Source organism: Python bivittatus, unplaced genomic scaffold, assembly GCF_059951505.1.
Source record: "Python bivittatus isolate LINGU-HERP-01145 unplaced genomic scaffold, Pbiv_v1 ctg000570_np1212, whole genome shotgun sequence".
NCBI classification, from domain to species: Eukaryota; Metazoa; Chordata; class Lepidosauria; order Squamata; family Pythonidae; genus Python; species Python bivittatus.
Window position 1 is genome coordinate 16484395 of NW_028277097.1, and position 18247 is coordinate 16502641.

General features: G+C 45.9%; 1 protein-coding gene across 1 annotated transcript in view; it reads left to right on the top strand.

Moving 5' to 3' along the window:
* Positions 1-18247, top strand: part of ZBTB7C (zinc finger and BTB domain containing 7C) — a 94591-nt gene that overhangs the window by 69294 nt on the left and 7050 nt on the right. Inside the window, exon 2 of the mRNA XM_007425497.3 lies at positions 10645-11817. Within this exon, the coding sequence (XP_007425559.1) occupies positions 10645-11817 (1173 nt within the window). The remainder of the gene's footprint in view (positions 1-10644; positions 11818-18247) is intronic.

Genomic DNA, 18247 nt, shown 5'->3' on the forward strand with positions numbered 1-18247 from the left:
TTGGTGGTAGCATCTCAGCTATGGAACTGCTTGAGTGTTTTGTTCTGTTGGCACCCCATTTTGGAACATTTAAGCTCTGAATTGAAGCTGCTTCTTTTCCTGAGCATGTCAGGCCTAGCCCAAGGAACTCCTGGAGACCATGTAGATTCAGTTCAGCAATGTTTATTAGGTACAACCTCTAGCAAGAATCTTCCCAGGCTGAAACCTCAGTTCCCAAAGTGAGCCAGTGTGAATTCCTCAGGGAGGTGCCAGTCTCATCCTCTCATCTCTTCCTCACCCCTCAGGAGATGAAAGAGCATGTTTTCCTCCCTGAGTTTGGCCCTCATAATTCCATTCCATCACAGAGCATCACGTATCAGAATACCAAAGGTACTGGAGATCCTGTTCAAAAGTATGGCAGAATTCACACAAGCTTCATGAGATCCATTAAAAATCTAATGGCACAATGTGCACAATTTGATTAGCTTGAACCGTGCGGCTTAGCACATTTATATGCACTTATCCCATTTTCTAAGGTTATTGTCCAGTGTACAGTGTCTAGAGAATGTAAACAACTTATGTGTGTTGTGTTAATGCAGTCATGGAGTCTACACGGATAGCTTACATGGATAAGTGTTAGGGCAGCTTCTGATATTTTAACATTTGAGAATTTTAAACTATTGCCGATTGAAACCTCATATGCCCGTTTCTTCACAGTGTGTGTATGTGTGTGTGAGTCTCTCTTTAACCTACTGTTTATTCAGTTTTATCAAACCACAAAGTGCTTCCTGTCTTAATCTGAGAAACACTTTGAACTTAATTCCTACTTGGTGGCTCATGAGCGGAAGGGTGATTTTCAAGCGGGAGATGGAAAACTGGAAGAGCAGGGCGAGAAGAATGTATGGAGTATCCCAAAACGGGGCATGTCTGGCAGACGGGACCCTTGAAGTGGGATGCTGTGCCACAAAACGTGGCAGATCCACATGCACCTTTCACTCTTCTCCTCCCTTCCCCTCTCTTTTCAGGGAGAAGCGCTGTTTTCACCACGGAGAAAGGAGGAGTGGGTGGGATCCAAATGATCCCCTAAGATAAATCTTGGAAAAGGACTGTAGATTGCAAAGCTAAGCTGTTGCAGAGGCTGGGTGGGTTTGGTTGTGGTTTCACAAATATAGTCTCTGGGGTGTGTCCAAGGGAGGGTTGCAATAACAAACCGAGTCTGAATGCCACATGTCGAAAGGAAAGACAATAGCAGGGTTTCCCCTCCGGCTCTAATCTTGTGGTGTGGTTGGGTGTGTTTCTTGGGAGGGGGTGTGGGGGGTAAAGGAAGGAAAAAAGAGAAAGCGAAGGGAGGGTTGCTGCTTGCTGGTGTCTTAGGGACATGCAGAGATTTACGAGCTGGAGCCCGCCTCGCCTGGAATGCTTTGTGACTCGGGAGTGGGCGTCAGAGTGGATTAATGGATTCTGGTTTGCTGTGTTTTTTGTGTGTGTGTGGTTTTTTTTACATTGCAAGCTTGAATTTTAACCCCCAACCCTGTGCAGGCTGGCTGTGAGTTAGTTTATTGCCCGCCCGTGAGGGCTACAGTTTCATAAGCACGCCAGGTGGGACTTTCCAGCAGGCTCCTTCAGACCACATCCACATGTTCTCCTTCTGCATCAAAGGCTGTGGTGGGAGCAGCACAAATATTGGCTCCCTTTCAGGCATCTTCGACGCTATCAGGTGGGAGGCTGGGGCTGCGCAAACTGGAACAAATCCAGTGGGAACTGTGTGCAATTTTCTGAGGTCAACTTCTCTGATCGTAGCGGAAGGAATGAGGTATCCTTTCAAGCAGGAACCGGCCACATTTTGCCAGCCGAGGGCCACAGTGGACCAGCTGAGGATGCGAAAAGATGGGGCAGGGTGGGGTTTTTGCATCCCCCCCAGCTTTCGAGGAGGAGCTGTGAAGTCCTTTTCAAAACTAGGTTAAGTATATTCTAAGGCCTAAATCCTAAATTTTTAGGATTTCCTGCCTCCAAAGGGGAAGATATCATAACATTAACTTTCAGCATCTCCAGCCAGAGGAGATCCTCCAGGAAAAGGCCCAGGATGCTCTGTAGCCCTTGAACTATAGGTTGCCCACTTATGACTTAACATAATGAATACTGTTATTACTGTTACTTCTTATATCAGTTCAGAATGATCCAAACACAGGAAAGTTATCCACTTTTGAATTCCCTCTGCCCCCAAGGTGTGTGTATGATGCATCAGTCAGTGAAAATGGAGAGGAGATGCATTCTGAACAAGAGAAAAATAGACTTATTTCCAAGGGTGTCTGCAGGGTGTGGTCAAAAAAGTCAAGATGCCACCCACGATGTTGCGATCAAAGCTCCCCTTGTCCGACATACATAAAAAACAGGCAGAACTTCAATCACCCCATCACGGCACCATCTTGACTTGTTTTTACCATACTTTGTGGGCACTTCTGATTATTTCAGTTGCCTAGATTCCAACAGAAATTTAGTTGGGAAAGTAGAACTGGAGGTGTGTGACATTCTCTGGAAAAGGAAATGTGGAAGAAACGTTTGGATTCTGGATGCTGGTGATTAGATGGATTGAAAATGTAATAAACAAGGAAGGAAAGGAGATGGCATTGCTCAGGTTTCTCCAGAAAGAAGCTGCCAAACAAATAGGACAGAGAGATTTCAGTAGCAGGGGATCACTGAATTGCTCAAGGTGGGGCAAGGAATGTGTCTGACTGTCTTTCCCAACCTTAAAGGTTAGTGTCTTGTTAAGATTAGAGAAGAATAAGGCTTACTCTTTATAAAGCTTTCCTATCTAAGATATGGAACAACAATTTGCAGCTTGCTACTCTGGTATTGGTGTGAGTGAGTCTATGTGGGTACATAAGCTTTGGGATGGAGTAGACCACTTGAGGCTCACCAGTGCCCATTTTATAGGGCAGAAAAAATGGTGATAATGAGGCAACCTTTGGGGAAAAAAAGGTTGGATCTGCTTAGTTGTCAGATGGGGGGCCACCAGAAAATCTCACGGATGTTGGCTAGATCAAGAAATTCTTAAAAAAGAAAATTTAGCAAGAAAGCAATGGTAAACCACGTCTGTACTATTGCCAGATAACTACATAGACATGTCCAGGAAATGCTAGCAATTAAGTCCAGCTCAAAGGAGATTTTCCTTTTTTTAGAACAAGAGGAACGATAAATGAGAGTGGCGCCGAGTGTTCCTGATTCTTTTTTTTTTTTTAAAGGAGTTGAGTTTTTATCTTGTTCTTGTTTTTGATTGTCTTTAGCTTTTGTTGTGGTTTAAAAAAAAAAACAGTTTTCACTTGTTTCTTACTTGGCTGGAAATCGACATTGAGTGGTGCACCTAGAGCAAGAAACCACATAAAAGAGCTTCTGGATGGTACACCCCATGTTCATAGAAGGCTTTCTCCAGCTTCTTCTTTTCTGTTGATGCCGAGAATTCCTAATAGCTGATGTCTAGAAGGTAAAAAGCAGATTATTGTTTTAAAAGGAATAGATGAAGATATGGATGGGAGTGTCTTTTTTAATAACATAATCCTTCTAATTCTCATATAACCAACTCATCCTTTGCTGGCTTAACTATCTCTTTTACTGTATGCCTCAGTTTCGGGAGGTGGGTGGATACTGTCATATCGAGTTGAGTCACTAGGTGGCAGCAGATTTTGCAGTGTCTGGAATTGGGAATCAACTCTCTATGGTTGGTTCTTGTGAGAAAGAAGCAGTGATGTTCTTTCCTAACTTCTTAATGGATCCTGCTTGGTTGCTATCATATTTAAATAAATGTAGTGCTTTCTGGTTCCACTTCTAAGTTTTCTTAGAAGGAAGATTTCTTGAGAAGGCATGAGGTTACAAGAATTCCAGCAATTAAATGATTTCCCTTTCACAATCCATACATTAGGGTGGAGGTTTTTGAGTTTCTAACAGGTCTTCTATTGATAATGCAGAAGCTTGCAGCTGGCTATTTACAGAATGGTTTTCTAAATCTTTCTCAGTCCGGGAATCAATTAGCACAACTTTCATTCAAGATCTAATTAACACCAGCCAGTAGGGAATCAGCAATAAGTTTTACATTTGAAATATTTTCACAGGGCCTTAATCTATACTTGTTTCTGGCTTCTAACATTTGTAATTTGTTTTTAAATCCAGGAGTAGGCTGTGGGGTGCCCATGAGGGCCAATATGTTTATTGATACCTCCCTGGATGGCCAGGAGGCTTCATACTATACCTGGTCTTAAGAGGGAAATAATTTAATATTAATAAACGGGATGCCATTGTATTGCAAACCAAAGGCAGGTCTCTAGCATTCTCTGTATTCACAGTATCGTTTCCGTCCCATTTTGTTCTGGGACAACCCAGGGGGCATTTGCTAAGGTTATCAGACCTGAGCTGCATGGATGGCAAGTCACCTGAAAGGCAGGAAAGGGAGTTTTATGTAGTTCTTTGCGGCTATCTAGAGCAAGTTTGGATTTTTGCAGCCTCTGATTTGGCAGCTGAACAGTCTATACCAGCAATCCTGTGAAGTCACTGGGGCACCGGGTGGCTCGAGAAATCTAAATTACAAACGAATTGTAAGAAAGAAAGATGGATAGATTGTCAGACTGGCTTGGTTATTTATTTCTGACAGTTCCGTTCTCACCACTCCTGGAATTTCCAACAGCCTGAAGAAGCCTAAGGTTTGTGCTTCTCAAAAAAGACTGGTCCCCTCTCCAGTTTTCCTTAAGTAGGGATACGTGCCTTGCAGCCTAAAACAGGAGTGAGACCACTTTCCAGGCTAAATGAAAACCTGAAAGGAGCTCTTGTTCTGAATCCAGGGCATTTATTAGAAGAATCCAGAGCCAGAAAAAAATAGTTGCAGTTTGAAATCAAACCATAGACTTTATTAAATAACCTGTCAGGCTTGGCTAGCTAACAATATCAGGAACCTTCATTTCTTACTATGCAAAATAGTTCCCTGAGCCTCCACAGAGGGGTCTGGCTCTCATTCTCCTCCAGACTTCGGAAGATCCGTCAGCTGGGCATCTGCGGGAGCAGGGCCAGCCAGAAGCGCAGGATGAAATGTGGGTGACAGCACATCCCTGCCAACGCCCTGACTTCCGTTCTTCCATCCGACGTTGGAAAGCAGAGACGTCATTACGACCTCTGCAGGATGACATCACCAGTGCGTGTGGTTATTTTGGCATGGCCGATGGGTTCATCCAGTTAGGTGTGTGCACGTGTGTGTGAAAGTCACTTCCAAGAAGGGAAAGGCAAACCTAACCATCATTTATTTCGATGACCCAGTCGGGTATCTTCCTGCATGATTCCTGTTTATCCTAAGGCTGAAACCGCAGGATAATCACCCTGGGACGGGGATACAGGTTGGTCTAAACACCTGGGCAAGACTAGACATATCCTTTGCTTAGAAGTGGGGAGAAGACTGGGGATCCCACAGGCATTCTTAGAATCATTGCAGATCCCATAGGCATTCTTAGAAAGCTAGCAAAAAAAAAAGGAAAAAGTAAAAGAAGAGAACTCCATGAGGGGCTACAGGAGAGCAGGATCATTTCTCAGTATCTAGCTTAAATTGGGGGTCTTTACCTTTTATCTTAACCGGTTGCAGCACCCCCCAGGCCTTGGCTGATCTCAAAAAAGCTAAGCAGAGTTGGATTTGGTCAGTATTTGGATGGGAGACCACTGGGAATCCTAGAGCTGTAGACTAAACTAGGAAGTTGAAAAAGGCAAGGCAACCCCCTGTGGCTGTCGAGAAAACTATATGGAGGTGACCATGAAGTCACCAGGAGTCCACCCTGCCTTGGAGGAGTCTTTGCCTTCATTGTGTGAGCCCAGGAAATGGATTAATTTGTTAAGTGTGTAGAGCCCAGACAGCTGCCCCACAGCTGGTTGGAATCTAGCTCCCATCCCACCTTATAAGATGGACTAAGGCAAACCCAATCATAGCAGTGGGTATGGTGTGGGGAGGGGGGAGACCGGGTGCCGGCAATGTAGGCCAGAGCAGATAAACAAGGTAAGCCTGCAGAAACAGCTGCTCTCGGTGCATTTTTAGGCCAGTTCACAAGGCCATCTTGCTCCCACATGGAGAGGAGTGATAATCTCAAGGCTCTGGCTGTTTTTGATCTTTGGGGGGTGGGGAAGACCCCAGAGGAGAAGGGAAGTGGTACGTGTGAGAAGAGCCCCCTCCCACACAGGCAACCTCTGATTGCTTGGGGGAGAGAGACAAACACATTCCTCACCCCCCTCGACCTCCCTTCTCTGCCCCCTTGCAAACTTTTTAGCCCTTTCGTGCACCTAGGAATATCCTTGTCTTTGGAAGGAAAGCTCCATCTTCCTGCCTCCCTCTGATAGACTGCCAGAGGTTCTCACATCTGCCTACTCAGGAGTCAGTTCTGGTTGCTTTCATGGGGCTAGTCCCCACGGAAAGAATGGGTTAGTCGAAATGCAGCTTGAATAGTTTTAACAATTGTTGTAAAGATTGTGCCAGGCTCCTGCAAAGAGGTTTTAATATACTAAGGCAATGTTTCTCAACCTCAGCAACTTTAAGATGGGTGGACTTCAACTCCCAGAATTCCAGGAATACCCGGAATTCTGGGAGTTGAAGTCCACCCATCTTAAAGTTGCCGAGGTTGAGGAACACTGTACTAAGGGCTTCTTTTATCCCCCGAGCCTTCAATAGACTTAATGATATCAAGTGTTTCAATTGTAGCAATCTGATCCCCATCTTATGTCCTAATAGGGAACCTGTTTCTCCGCGTGCCTGCCCAAATGGCACCATTCATCCATCACAGGGGTGTAGCTTTGAGGGAATACCAACATTTGCAACACCAAAAGCATTCCCTCCCTCTCCCCCTGCCCGCCCCCACCCCGCCACATAAGGTTGCAAAACCGCATGATGGCTGGCTTTTCACAACGCTAAACGGGAGGTGAGAAAGGTTTGATTCCATGAGTTGGGGGCACCCTTGTTTTCGCACAATGTATCAACCAGGCTGTTAGGAAAAGCCATAATATAATTGATGAGTCTGAGCCTAGCGTGAAGTGTGAATGCAGCACTTCGGTTTTATTAACTTGGGTTTAGGATGTTGCGTGAACCCAGCCGTCATGGAAGAGGACGCAAAGACGGTCTTCTCCCTAATGGTAGGCACAACATCCTGCAGAATAAGCTCTGATTAGTTTAAGACGCATTCCTCTTCCAGGAAAGTATCACCACCAGCACGCACCCTGCAATTGCCCTTCATTGGTTGCCCTGCCCCTCGGCAGATCGGCACGGTTTCCAAAGATTTGCTGCTGCATTTGAAGTTCGTGTCCTGCCCCAGATCTCAAGGGCCCAGAGGTGGAGAAGGCCACCCTCAGCCCACTGACCTCCAAGATGTGTTGGAGGATGCCCCCCAGCATCCCCAACCAGCCTGTTCAGAGTGATCAGATTGGTAGTCCAACCCACGCAGCCATCACCAATTTGGGTGGTGGTGGGGCTGCTCTCTTGTAAATACATAATGTTATAACAAGGGGGCTTTAACTAAAAGTGCCCTCAAAGTTTCACAAATCGAAAGAGAGGTTCAGAAAGATCCAGCTGTTCTTGATGGCTGTGGCTAGTTGGATGGTCCAGTGTATTTCAGGTGTCTGCTCACCAACATCTTGACTTCCGCATGGAGAATTCAGAATGACCTCCTTCTGACATCAGCCGGGGCTGAAATTACTGTGTTGCTTCCAGGCCTCCAGAAGAAAATGGCCTTGCTTTTCTGGATTGTGTGAGCTTTGAAAGGGGCAGGGGGTATCTTTTGAACATGAAACACTGTGGAGATAAATGCCTTGGGACTGTCCTCTATCCATGGTTCCTTTTTGGGCAGGGGCTGGCTTAGGCTCCCATTCACCCATCAACTTCCAAGTACATCAATCCCCCCTCATTGATTTGAGAATAATTTGCATTAAAAAATGGGTTCCCTGAATGCTGTGCTCACAAATAAATGCCAAAAAGTTCCAGATGCACCCAGAACGGTTGTGTTCACAAAACGTTTGGTTCCTGACTGGTTGGGTTCCTTCTTCTGCTTTCAAACAATATCTTGAACAGTAATCGATATGGCGGAGTTCCCACAACAAGGTGCACTGCATCAGAGCTAACCAGGCATAACATAACCAAGTTATATCTTTAACTAACTTGGTTAAGCATGCTGTGTGAACTTACAGCTTTTCCACGAGCATCCTGTGCCATGTGCCTAGAGGAGTGTTTCTCAACCTGGGCCCCTTTAAGATGTGTGGACTTCAACTCCCAGAATTCATGGCTGGCTGGGGAATTCTGGGAGTTGAAGTCCACACATCTTAAAGGGGCCCAGGTTGAAAAACACTGAAATAGGAGATGGACGTGTTATGTACGCCACCCGGCGTTAAATAAAGGCAGGATGTAAATAAATCAAGAAGGAATCAAAATGCAACACAGAAGCCAGACAGTGAAAACTTGAATTCAGTGGAGGATGGAAAGTACTCTCTTTCATGTGTAGCCAGAAGACACAGGTGGCGGTTGTGATAGTCGCCGGCTGGGGTAGGTGGAGGATCACATTAGGCCTCCATGCCCACCGGAAATAGTGGGCGGCTTGTGCTCGTGGGGTGTTTTTAGTTCCATCCCTAACTGCAGCAATAGGCAACTCTGTGTGTGTGTGTGTGTGTGTGTGTGTGTGTTTTTTCCCCCTTAGCTGGTGTTCTTAAAAGGCTATGTTGTTCTTGCCAACCTTTAGGAAAGTCAGTGTTGTTTGGCAGGAGATGAAGATGCTGACAGGCAAGACAGCCTTTTGGGGAGAGGAGAGGGGCAACACTCCCCTCCCATCACTTAACCCCCAGATCCTCTCACGCCTGCTTCCAGCGCATGACCCATCATCATTCTCTTACTCCTACTCTGCTTTCCATTCTCTCATTTCCATGATCTTCCTCTTTCCCCCCACTTCATTTTGCCAGGTAGCATCATGGGGGTCACGGGCATTTTTCATTCTTTCTATTCTTTAATTCTCTCTGCTCCCCACCCACCCCGCCCTGCAATCATTGCACCACCAAAAAAGTTTTCGACGATACCCAGCATCTTCATGTTCCAAAGTGGTTGCTGGAGTCCTCAGAAGAAAAATAGACAGGCGTGGCATTGAATTTGCGGGGCGGGAGGGACTTCCAAACTACACAACCCTTGACAAAAGTCCCAGATCCAGCCAGAGCAACAGGGCCAACTGTGTCTGGCTCCTTGAAGTTGGATTTTGTGGCTGCCAGGAGACTCATTCCCAACAATAATCAGGAAAAGAAAAATGCATTCTCTATATAAGATACTGTATGGAGCCAACCTATCAGCACCCAGAATGTTTTTTAAAGGGATTTCAGTCACTAGCCAGACTTTGCCCCATTTGCACCTCTTTGCATTTCAGAAGAATTCTACATTATGAACATCCAAGGAGCCTGTTGAATCCAGTTACTTAACCCTCCCAAATTCTCAAGAAGATGGTTCCCTCTCTGAACCTTGTGGCTGACAGATTCTGGGAGTCGTAGTCCCAACACATCTGGAGGCAGGGCTGCCAGGTGGGGGGTGGCAGGAGCAACCTTTTTGGCTGAAGCATGTTTCTTGGGGGGCTACCACGTTTCACAGCTCCTATCTGATCCTCCAAAGTAGAGTCTGGGATTGTCAACATGAGAACTTTAGAAACTCAAGCTGTGCAGGTCCTAACTCTCCATTGTGAAATCCAAATGCCTGTACTAGAAATGCAAGCAACCGAAAGCACGTACTATGGGAGATGTCAAATGGTAGAATGTGGGAGATGTTGTGAGTAAGAGCTCCAGTGGGAGGGTTAATTAAATGAAGGTGGGGACCCAAGTCTCAGGAGAATAATGGGAGGTGGTTCTGTTTGTCAGAAACCGTCTAAATACAGGCAGAGAGCAGATGGAGGAGGCCAAGGAAGGGGAGGGAATGGTGCAAGGGAGGGTGTGCAATGAGATTGTGGAGGGCTTTGAAGGACACAGCAAGGAGCGTTCTGCAGTGGGTAGCAAACTCCCGCAAACGCTCCCGAATAAACACTCAGAGTTGGAAAGTCCCTGGTCTGTCTGACAATCAGACTAAAGGAATTGTTGGGTATGTTTGAAAAGCAAGAATTACAGAACGTAACTTTTTAGAATTGCCTTTTGCAGTTTTCCCTGCAATTCCATTCTCGTGTATTTCTTTGAAAAGACCAGGGTAGAGACATTGAATGTCAAGAAAGCAAATTAATATTAATTTTCCTCCACAGCTCTTTTGGCATCATGAGCATTCTGGGTTCCAAAACACCAGGGGCCTCATTCCAAAGAATAGGTGAAGGCAAAAGAACAGCTCCAGTTGATTTGATTTAAATTGCATTAATTGTAGTTACCATGATTATTTGTGTATTTCATAATGTTCCCCTTCTCTAACCTTAAATATTATGATTTAATACCAAAGGCTGGAGTGACTCCAGGAACCACAGCCGTGGGTCTTGGTAGTGGCCCTGGGCGCCAGGCTGTGCTCGTTGCGCTAAATGGGCTGGTTGAATTATGGGGAAAGAGCTGGATGGAGACTCCTCCATTCAGGTCTTTGGGAAGATTTCTCCATTAGCCAAGCGGCAGCTTTTGTGGGTAAACGTAAACATGCCTTATATCTATGTTTATGTATCTTTCTAGGGTTGCGCAAGAGAATATGGCCAATGGCATTGAAGACCTCATTGGGATCCCCTTCCCAAACCACAGCAGTGAAGTCCTTTGTGGGCTGAATGAACAGCGGCATGATGGCCTTCTTTGTGATGTGATTCTCATTGTCCAAGATCAAGAATACCGAACCCACAAGTCTGTGCTGGCTGCTTGTAGCCAGTATTTTAAAAAACTCTTCACTACCGGCACTTTAGCAGACCAGCCCTACATTTATGAGATCGACTTTGTCAAACCTGAAGCACTTTCAGCAATTCTTGAGTTTGCCTACACCTCGACCCTTACCATCACCACTGCGAATGTCAAGCACATCCTCAACGCGGCAAAGATGCTGGAGATCCAGTGTGTGATTAATGTCTGCCTCGAAATAATGGAGCCTGGGGAAGAGGAAGAAGATGAGAAGGAAGAGGAAGAGGAAGAAGAGGAGGAGGAGGAAGAGGAGGAAGAGGAGGAAGAAGCAGCAGGTGACTTTGGGAACCAGAATCCATCAGATGCTCAAGATCTCAGTTGTCACCAAAGTCCTTCCAAGTCAGACCTTCCTGAGGAACCTTTCCAAGAGACAACTGATGTTTTCCCCACCCGTTTCCCACCCAGCAGCTCTAACAGCTCACTAGGTGTAATACGAGACTTCTCCATTGAATCCCTCTTGAGGGAGAACCTGTACCCTAAAGTGACCCTTCCAGAACGGAGGCCGGTTCTGTCTCCCTTCATGCCTGACCTCTTCCCCCATCTATGGAACGGAGACTTTGGCCCCTTTGCCCAAGTAGAAGAGCAGCAGGTGGACAACACACCCTTGGACCTGGTGATCAAAAAGCAAAAAATCAAGGAAGAGGAGAAAGATGAACCCTTGCCCACCCCTTTTCCAAACAGCCTCTTCAAGGATGTGTTTGCAAACACTTCAGCAGCCCCCTTTGGGCACATTAAGGCTGAAAATGATTACAGTGCTTACCTGAACTTCCTGAGCACCGCCCACTTTGGCAGAGTCTTCCCTCACTGGCCAGAAGAAAGGAAGATCAAACCCAAAGCTTCCCAGCAGTGCCCAATTTGCAACAAAATCATCATGGGGGCTGGGAAACTACCACGGCACATGAGGACCCACACAGGAGAGAAGCCATATATGTGTAATATCTGTGAAGTCCGGTTCACCAGGTCTGCATAATTTTAAAATTGTGGTAGATGTGCTAAGAGATTTATGGGGTGTTTCTTTCTGTATTGTACAAGGGTAGAGGTGGTCACATTTGTTACGTTGAGAAAGTGTCATGGCCATCCATAGCAGGAGAAAGTGTCCTGCATCCATTGTTAGTTGATGGAATGAATGCTGTCGTGAGTGTGCTCCATCCAAAACCCAGCCTTTTATCAGAAGAGGAAACTATTGAGGATTCATCCTGCTACCTTCTCTGGTGCTAATGCCAGAACTTACATTAGTAAGTACTGAGTAGGGCCCAAACTACTCTCCATATCCCACAGTGCAGTTATGTGCTATCAGTGTGATTCTGAGCATCACATTTCCAAAAGGATATTGAAGGTTAGAAGAAGTCCAGAGGACAGCTGCAAAGATGATGCAGGGACCTGAGGACCTGCTCTCTGAAGGAACTTGGGAAGTTCATTCTAGAGAAAAGAAGACCAGGGGGAGACATGACAGCCATGTTCAGGTTCATAGAAGTTATGGAGAAGGTGGTCAACAACCATTTCCCATAACCACAGAAACTAAGACCAGAAATAACAGGTATAACATGCAGCTATCTGCATTTCCTTTAAATGTAAGGGAAGACTTCTTAAAGGTTAAATGTGTGTAACAGTGGAATAATCTATCTATGGAGATGGTGGATTCTCTGTTTTGGCAGGTTTTTAGGAAGAGGTTGGAGAGCCACCTTTCAAGGATGTTTTACTTGGTTTTCCTGCACACTTCAGAAGGTTGGACTAGATCAGGGTTTCTCAACCTTGGCAACTTTAGACATGTGGACTTCAGCTCCCAGAATTGCCCAGCCAGCATATGCTGGCTGCGCAATTCTGGGAGTTGAAGTCCACACATCTTAAAGTTGCCACAGTTGAGGAACCCTGGACTGGATGGTTCTTGTGTTCCTTCTACCTCCACAGTTCTATGATTCTATGCTCATATATTCTAGGATTACCTACCACGTCCATTTGGGAGACTTAGCTTTTCAACATGCCAGCTTCACATTTCTAAAAATTAAAATAATAGTTACCACCACCACCCAAAAAATTTAAAAGACCTTAAAGGCCAAGTAAGATAGATAATTTATTAGGCATCAAGAGGAGTATCCATGGCATGTTAGTTCTGATGGATATCACCTTCTTTTCCCCACTGTTGAGACCAACCAGGACATCTTTTCTGTTCAATATTATGTGCCAGTCAGAGTATTACTAAATGAGTAGACATTCCTCATTAGCCAGTTATATTTGTCTGTAAGCAAAGATCTGGAGATTTGGTTCTTCAGCCCAATTTAATTCTGAAATACAAAGGATTATCAAGGGGTGCCTCCAGGAGCCCAGAGCCAAAAGGGGAGCAAATTTCACCCATGGAAGCCCTTGTAGGTAATAGGGCTGTGCAGTGAGATCCAGATTGGCAGGAGAAAAGGGGATCCAGAGCACATGTGGGCATGCACTTAGCAGCTGTTGGCATCTCCTTAAATCAAACAGATCTTTTCTTGGGATCCTATGGCTCCTGCCACGTAAGCCCAGGAAAAGCCTCAGCTTCTTTAAGCAGTTGCTGAGAAGGGCTAAGTGAGGGTTCCACATCATCCAAAGGACATTTCCCCCTTTGAATCTGGATCTTGTTGCACCCTCCCAGTGAGTCCTGTCTTGCAAGTAGAAGATCTAAGCATCATAGAATCAGAAGGGATCATAGAACTCAGCCAAGGCCAACTCCCATTCAGTGCAGGATCCTCTGCCGCATCTCTGGCTGATGACTCTGCAGTCTCTATTGCAAGATTTGCAGCAAAGGAGAACCCACCCCTTCACGTGGCAGTCTGTCCCACTGGCTGATACAATTAGGAAGTTCTTCCTGACTTCTAGAACCTCCTGAACCTCCTTCTCGGTCTTTTTGATTCCCTGATTCTGATTCTGCCCTCTGGGGCCACCATGAATACCACTGCTATATTGTTGTTGTTCAGTCATTAAGCCGTGTCCGACTCTTCATGGCCCCATGAACTGTATCATGCCAGGCCTTTCTGTCCTTCACTGCCTCCCTGAGTTTGCTCAGTTTCACGCTCATTGCTTCTGTGATGCTATCTAACCATCTCATCCTCTGCCGTCCTCTTCTCCTTTGGCCTTCCATCTTTCCCAGCATCAGGGTCTTTTCCAAAGAGTCCTCTCTTCACATTAGGTGGCCAAAGTATCTGAGCTTGAGCTTCATTATCAGTCCTTCCAATGAGCAATCAGGGTTGATTTCCTTTAAGATTGACTGGTTTGACCTCCTAGCAGTCCAGGGGACTCTTAGGGGGACTGCTATATTACAACCTACCAGATATGAACACTGCTATTATATCTCCCCTTGTTCCTGTTTTCTAGTTCAGAAGGGCTAGAAAAATTCTGCCTTTTGGTTAGATGGGCCAAGGTCTGTTTCACCATAAGATAATATCCTGTGTTCCTCTTTAGGGAGCTGCACCAGTCCAGCGTCAAAGCCAAGAGGATCTACTTTCCAAGAAATTCCAGTGGATAGTTAATATGATCCTTTAAAAACTTTATCTGCTCTAGGGACATACAGTGTGGTTTGTAGTCACGATAGAGTGGGATTGACTGGGTGATGTCCAAGGGGTTTGCAAGAGTTCAGCGATGTTTTAGAGCCCCAGTAGTTTTAACAGAGGCAAGTCATGCGGTTAAAAAATGAAGTATCAGACATAGATTATATTTGCATGCAAATGCTTACTGCTCCTTGTTCCTGGCCTGCATTATAGATGCTTTACTTGATTGACTTTCACCCAGTTATTGCTCAGTGTTTCTCAACCTTGGCAACTTTAAGATGGGTGGACTTCAACTCCCAGAATTCCCAGTATTCCCAGAATTCTGGGAGTTGAAGTCCACCCATCTTAAAGTTGCCAAGGTTGAGAAACACTGGCTTAGAGCCTTTCTTTGCCAGAATCTAACTTGCAGGAACTCTGTGAAGATTTGTAGAGAATATGAGAAGTTAAGAATTCAACTCAGTGAATAACCGTTGTAGCATCAACCGTGTGTATTAACTAGCCTGGTAATGAAACGTCTGTAGGAAAACAGCCAAGCGCCAAGAACCCCCATGCATATTCTCCTTTTTCAGAGACTCTTTGCATGGCAGAGGAGACAATTGTCCATCTCTGCCCTTCTCTAGTGCCACCACCATAGCTGGTCAGGTTCTTTCAGGAAATGTCCCTTACATAGCAGAACCCCGGCTTCATCGTTATAAAGAGCTTCTGGCCGTGCGTAATATACAGAACTTAAAATGACATCCCACTGTTGGTATTTCAGCAAAGAAAAAAGAAAATAAAGTTTCTTTTGAGTCGAGCTCCTGGTGACTTCATGGAAGCTCCATGGAGGTTTTGTGCCAATGATGCGGATGTGGTTTGCCATCTGCCTTCTAAGGATGTTTTTTCACCTTCCCAGCTGAGTCTACAGCCTACGCGGTATTGAGAAGGAACGATCTCTGAACGTGGAGCTTCCATACAATCAGTGTTTGGTTTTCTTCCTTGACTGGTCTCAAAAATGAAACAGGGTTAGCTCTGGCTGGGATTTGGAGGAAAGATGACATGGAAATCCCCGAGCTGCTGACTAGAGTGGGAAGTCAAAGGTGGCAAATTGGTTTGCTGTTGAACCCAACAGTTCAACCCCTAGCTACGTCTGTTCTTTACTATTGGGAGTACAAATCTTCACAGACTTAGGGCAAGTTAGATTCTGGCCAAAAAGAAAAAAGAGGTCTAGGCCCAGCTGTGCAACGACTGGGTGAAAGTAGGTCCATTACAAGATCTACTTTGTAGGCAAGGAAGAAGGATACGGAGTAGGCATACAGAGGGATTTGTTATGTCTGAATGTGGGTATTTCATATAATCCACCTTTGCCTTTCTTTGTGTGCAAAATCAAGGCAAACTTTTCTCTTTAACTGCAATAGATTGGGGGCTAAAATGGGGATCACACTTACTTCTGAAGCAGGGTTGGGGCTCTGCCCCTGGCTAGATGGCAAAAGTCTTCCACAAATCAACATTCCAGACTTTTGGGAAGAGGATCTCTTCCTTCCTCTGTCGACTGGCTGGATGGGGAGAGAGGAGGAAAGAGACCTGCTGAATTTTGTCTCGGTCTCCAACAACTAGCAGGATCAGGGTTCTGCTCTTCCCAAAGACTGTGGGATCCTCCAGGGTGCCCTCTCTCTGCTCCAACCTGGTGATCCCCAGACAAGTTGGGAACAGCGAGAGCTGCTCTTGCAACACACCTGGATGGCACCTAGTTGAGGAAAGGTGTCTCTCCAAAGGAATATTGTGCATAAAGGTTTGGTTGTAACCATAATGAGAGACAGTCACAGTCACAGAAAATGGCACGATCAGCCCTTTGAGGTAGGGCGGGTCAAGAAAGATCCCAGAGATGCTCCTTTTGTCATAGGATAGAATAACAGGATCTTGAAACCTGCCACAGTTTCTCTCTACTCCGTCTTATGCCAAGCAAAGTCAAGGCAGGGCCACTTTGAGTTTCTTCCTCATGCTTTCTCCTTTCCCAGGACTGAGAAATCTTTTCGGAAACACCTTCCTGAAGGGTTCATTCATCCCTTCCCCATTCCCAGGGCCAGGCTTTTATTTTATCACAGAGCCTGAATCCTCTGGCATGGGTGTTTCTGGGTTGGGAGCACATGATGTCATGTGCATCGTGACATCTTTGCACAAATGACATCATTGCATATGATGTAAGCCTAGGATCGATGTCTAGATGTTGGCAGTGTTGGAGAGGAGCTAGAGGGAAGGGAGGAAGAGCTGGAAGGGGAGTTGCAGGGCTTCAGCCAAATGAGGAGGAGGAGGTAGAGGTGAAGGAGATCCGGCCGGTGTGTGCGTCCTCCCTTTTCTGTGCTTTTCATTAGTAGAGCTTAAGGTGGCTTTGTTGGCTTCATATGGGGGTGCTATGTCCAGGGCAAACCTCATTGCACACTAATCTGAGCTGGAGTGGGGTAGCCAAATTTGCCACCCCAACCGTGCAAGCCCAGAGGGGAACCCAGCCATGGCCTTCACCTGCGGCATGAATCAGTCCATCGTGTTTATGGCTTACTTGTTTCAGAGTGGCGGGTGTGCTTTGCAAACATAGCAGTTGGGTTTTGCTAGCCCAAATGCAGGGTTGAGGTGCCAGGGGGAACTAGCCCCTGAGACCTTTGGCCAGTCCAGCCCATAGTGGTTCCTCTGGACTGCTCCATCATACAGATGCATTGTTCCTTGCCCGGCTGGCCTTTAATGAGCCAAACTCAATGTTATTTTCTTTGCTGGAGCTTTTTGGAAATCTTCATATGGGGTAACGAGGAGAGAGATTTTCTTAAGAAAAAATAACCATGGGAAGGGAAAGGTGGAACCAGGACTGGGCTTGGTGTGACATCAGAAACTTTCGGGGATGCTTTAGGGATCATCTGAAAGTTTTTGCCCAGTTGTCACCTGCGATGGCACAACCACAGCTACAACAACAAAGATGAAAAAGTGGCAGATGGCAGCGCCTGGCCAACTGTGTGTGGCATTGGAAGCAAGGCCTGGCCAGCTCTGATTAGTACTTGGATGGGAGACCACCAGGAGATTCTGGGACTGTGGGTTAGGCTGGAAAGTTGAAAAATATCCTAGAAGAAGGCAGACCAGTTCCATATTGTTCATGGAAATATACCCACAGATATTCGTGGGAGGATATGTGTCAAAATCTCCAAGGTGTTGGGACCCACCCACCCCCCTTTTGTACATGGAGGCACAGTGCGCTGCCAGCTGTCAAGCAGATTTAGAACACCCCCCCCCCCCATGAATGCCCCTGTAAATCAGGGTTTCTGAACCTTGGGAACTTTAAGATGTGTGGACTTCAACTCCCAGAATTCCCCAGCCAGCATCGGGAGTTGAAGTCCACACATCTTAAAGTTCCCAAGGTTCAGAAACCCTGCTGTAGATACTTCTCATACTGTTTGCTTTTGGGTTGAGCAATACTATGCAGACCACAGGAAGGGAATAAAAAGCAGTCACCTCCCCCCAAGGTATAAAGTAGTAAAAACAAAAGAAAACCTGGTTAAATGTAGTTTACCCCAGCATCATTCACCATAGCTCTTCCTGTCTTTCTGTTCTTGCAGACCATCCTGGCTATCATCACATCCATTTAACTAGTTATAAATTGTATTATGTCAGGGCTGCCAGTTCCTGAACGCATCTCTAAAACGGGCCTTTGCTTTTCATCCCCAGCCATTTCAGCACTTTTATTTACCTTTTCATCTCTTTTTTAAAAAGTCCTTTCACTCTGGCGGGGACTCCCTTAGCCCTCTTTACCCCCTTCCGAAACATTTTTTTTTTAATTTGCACATTAAAACAAGACAGAGCATCGATCGCAGCATCGTGGTCACCATCTTGACTTTTTGACCACGCCCTGTGGAGCC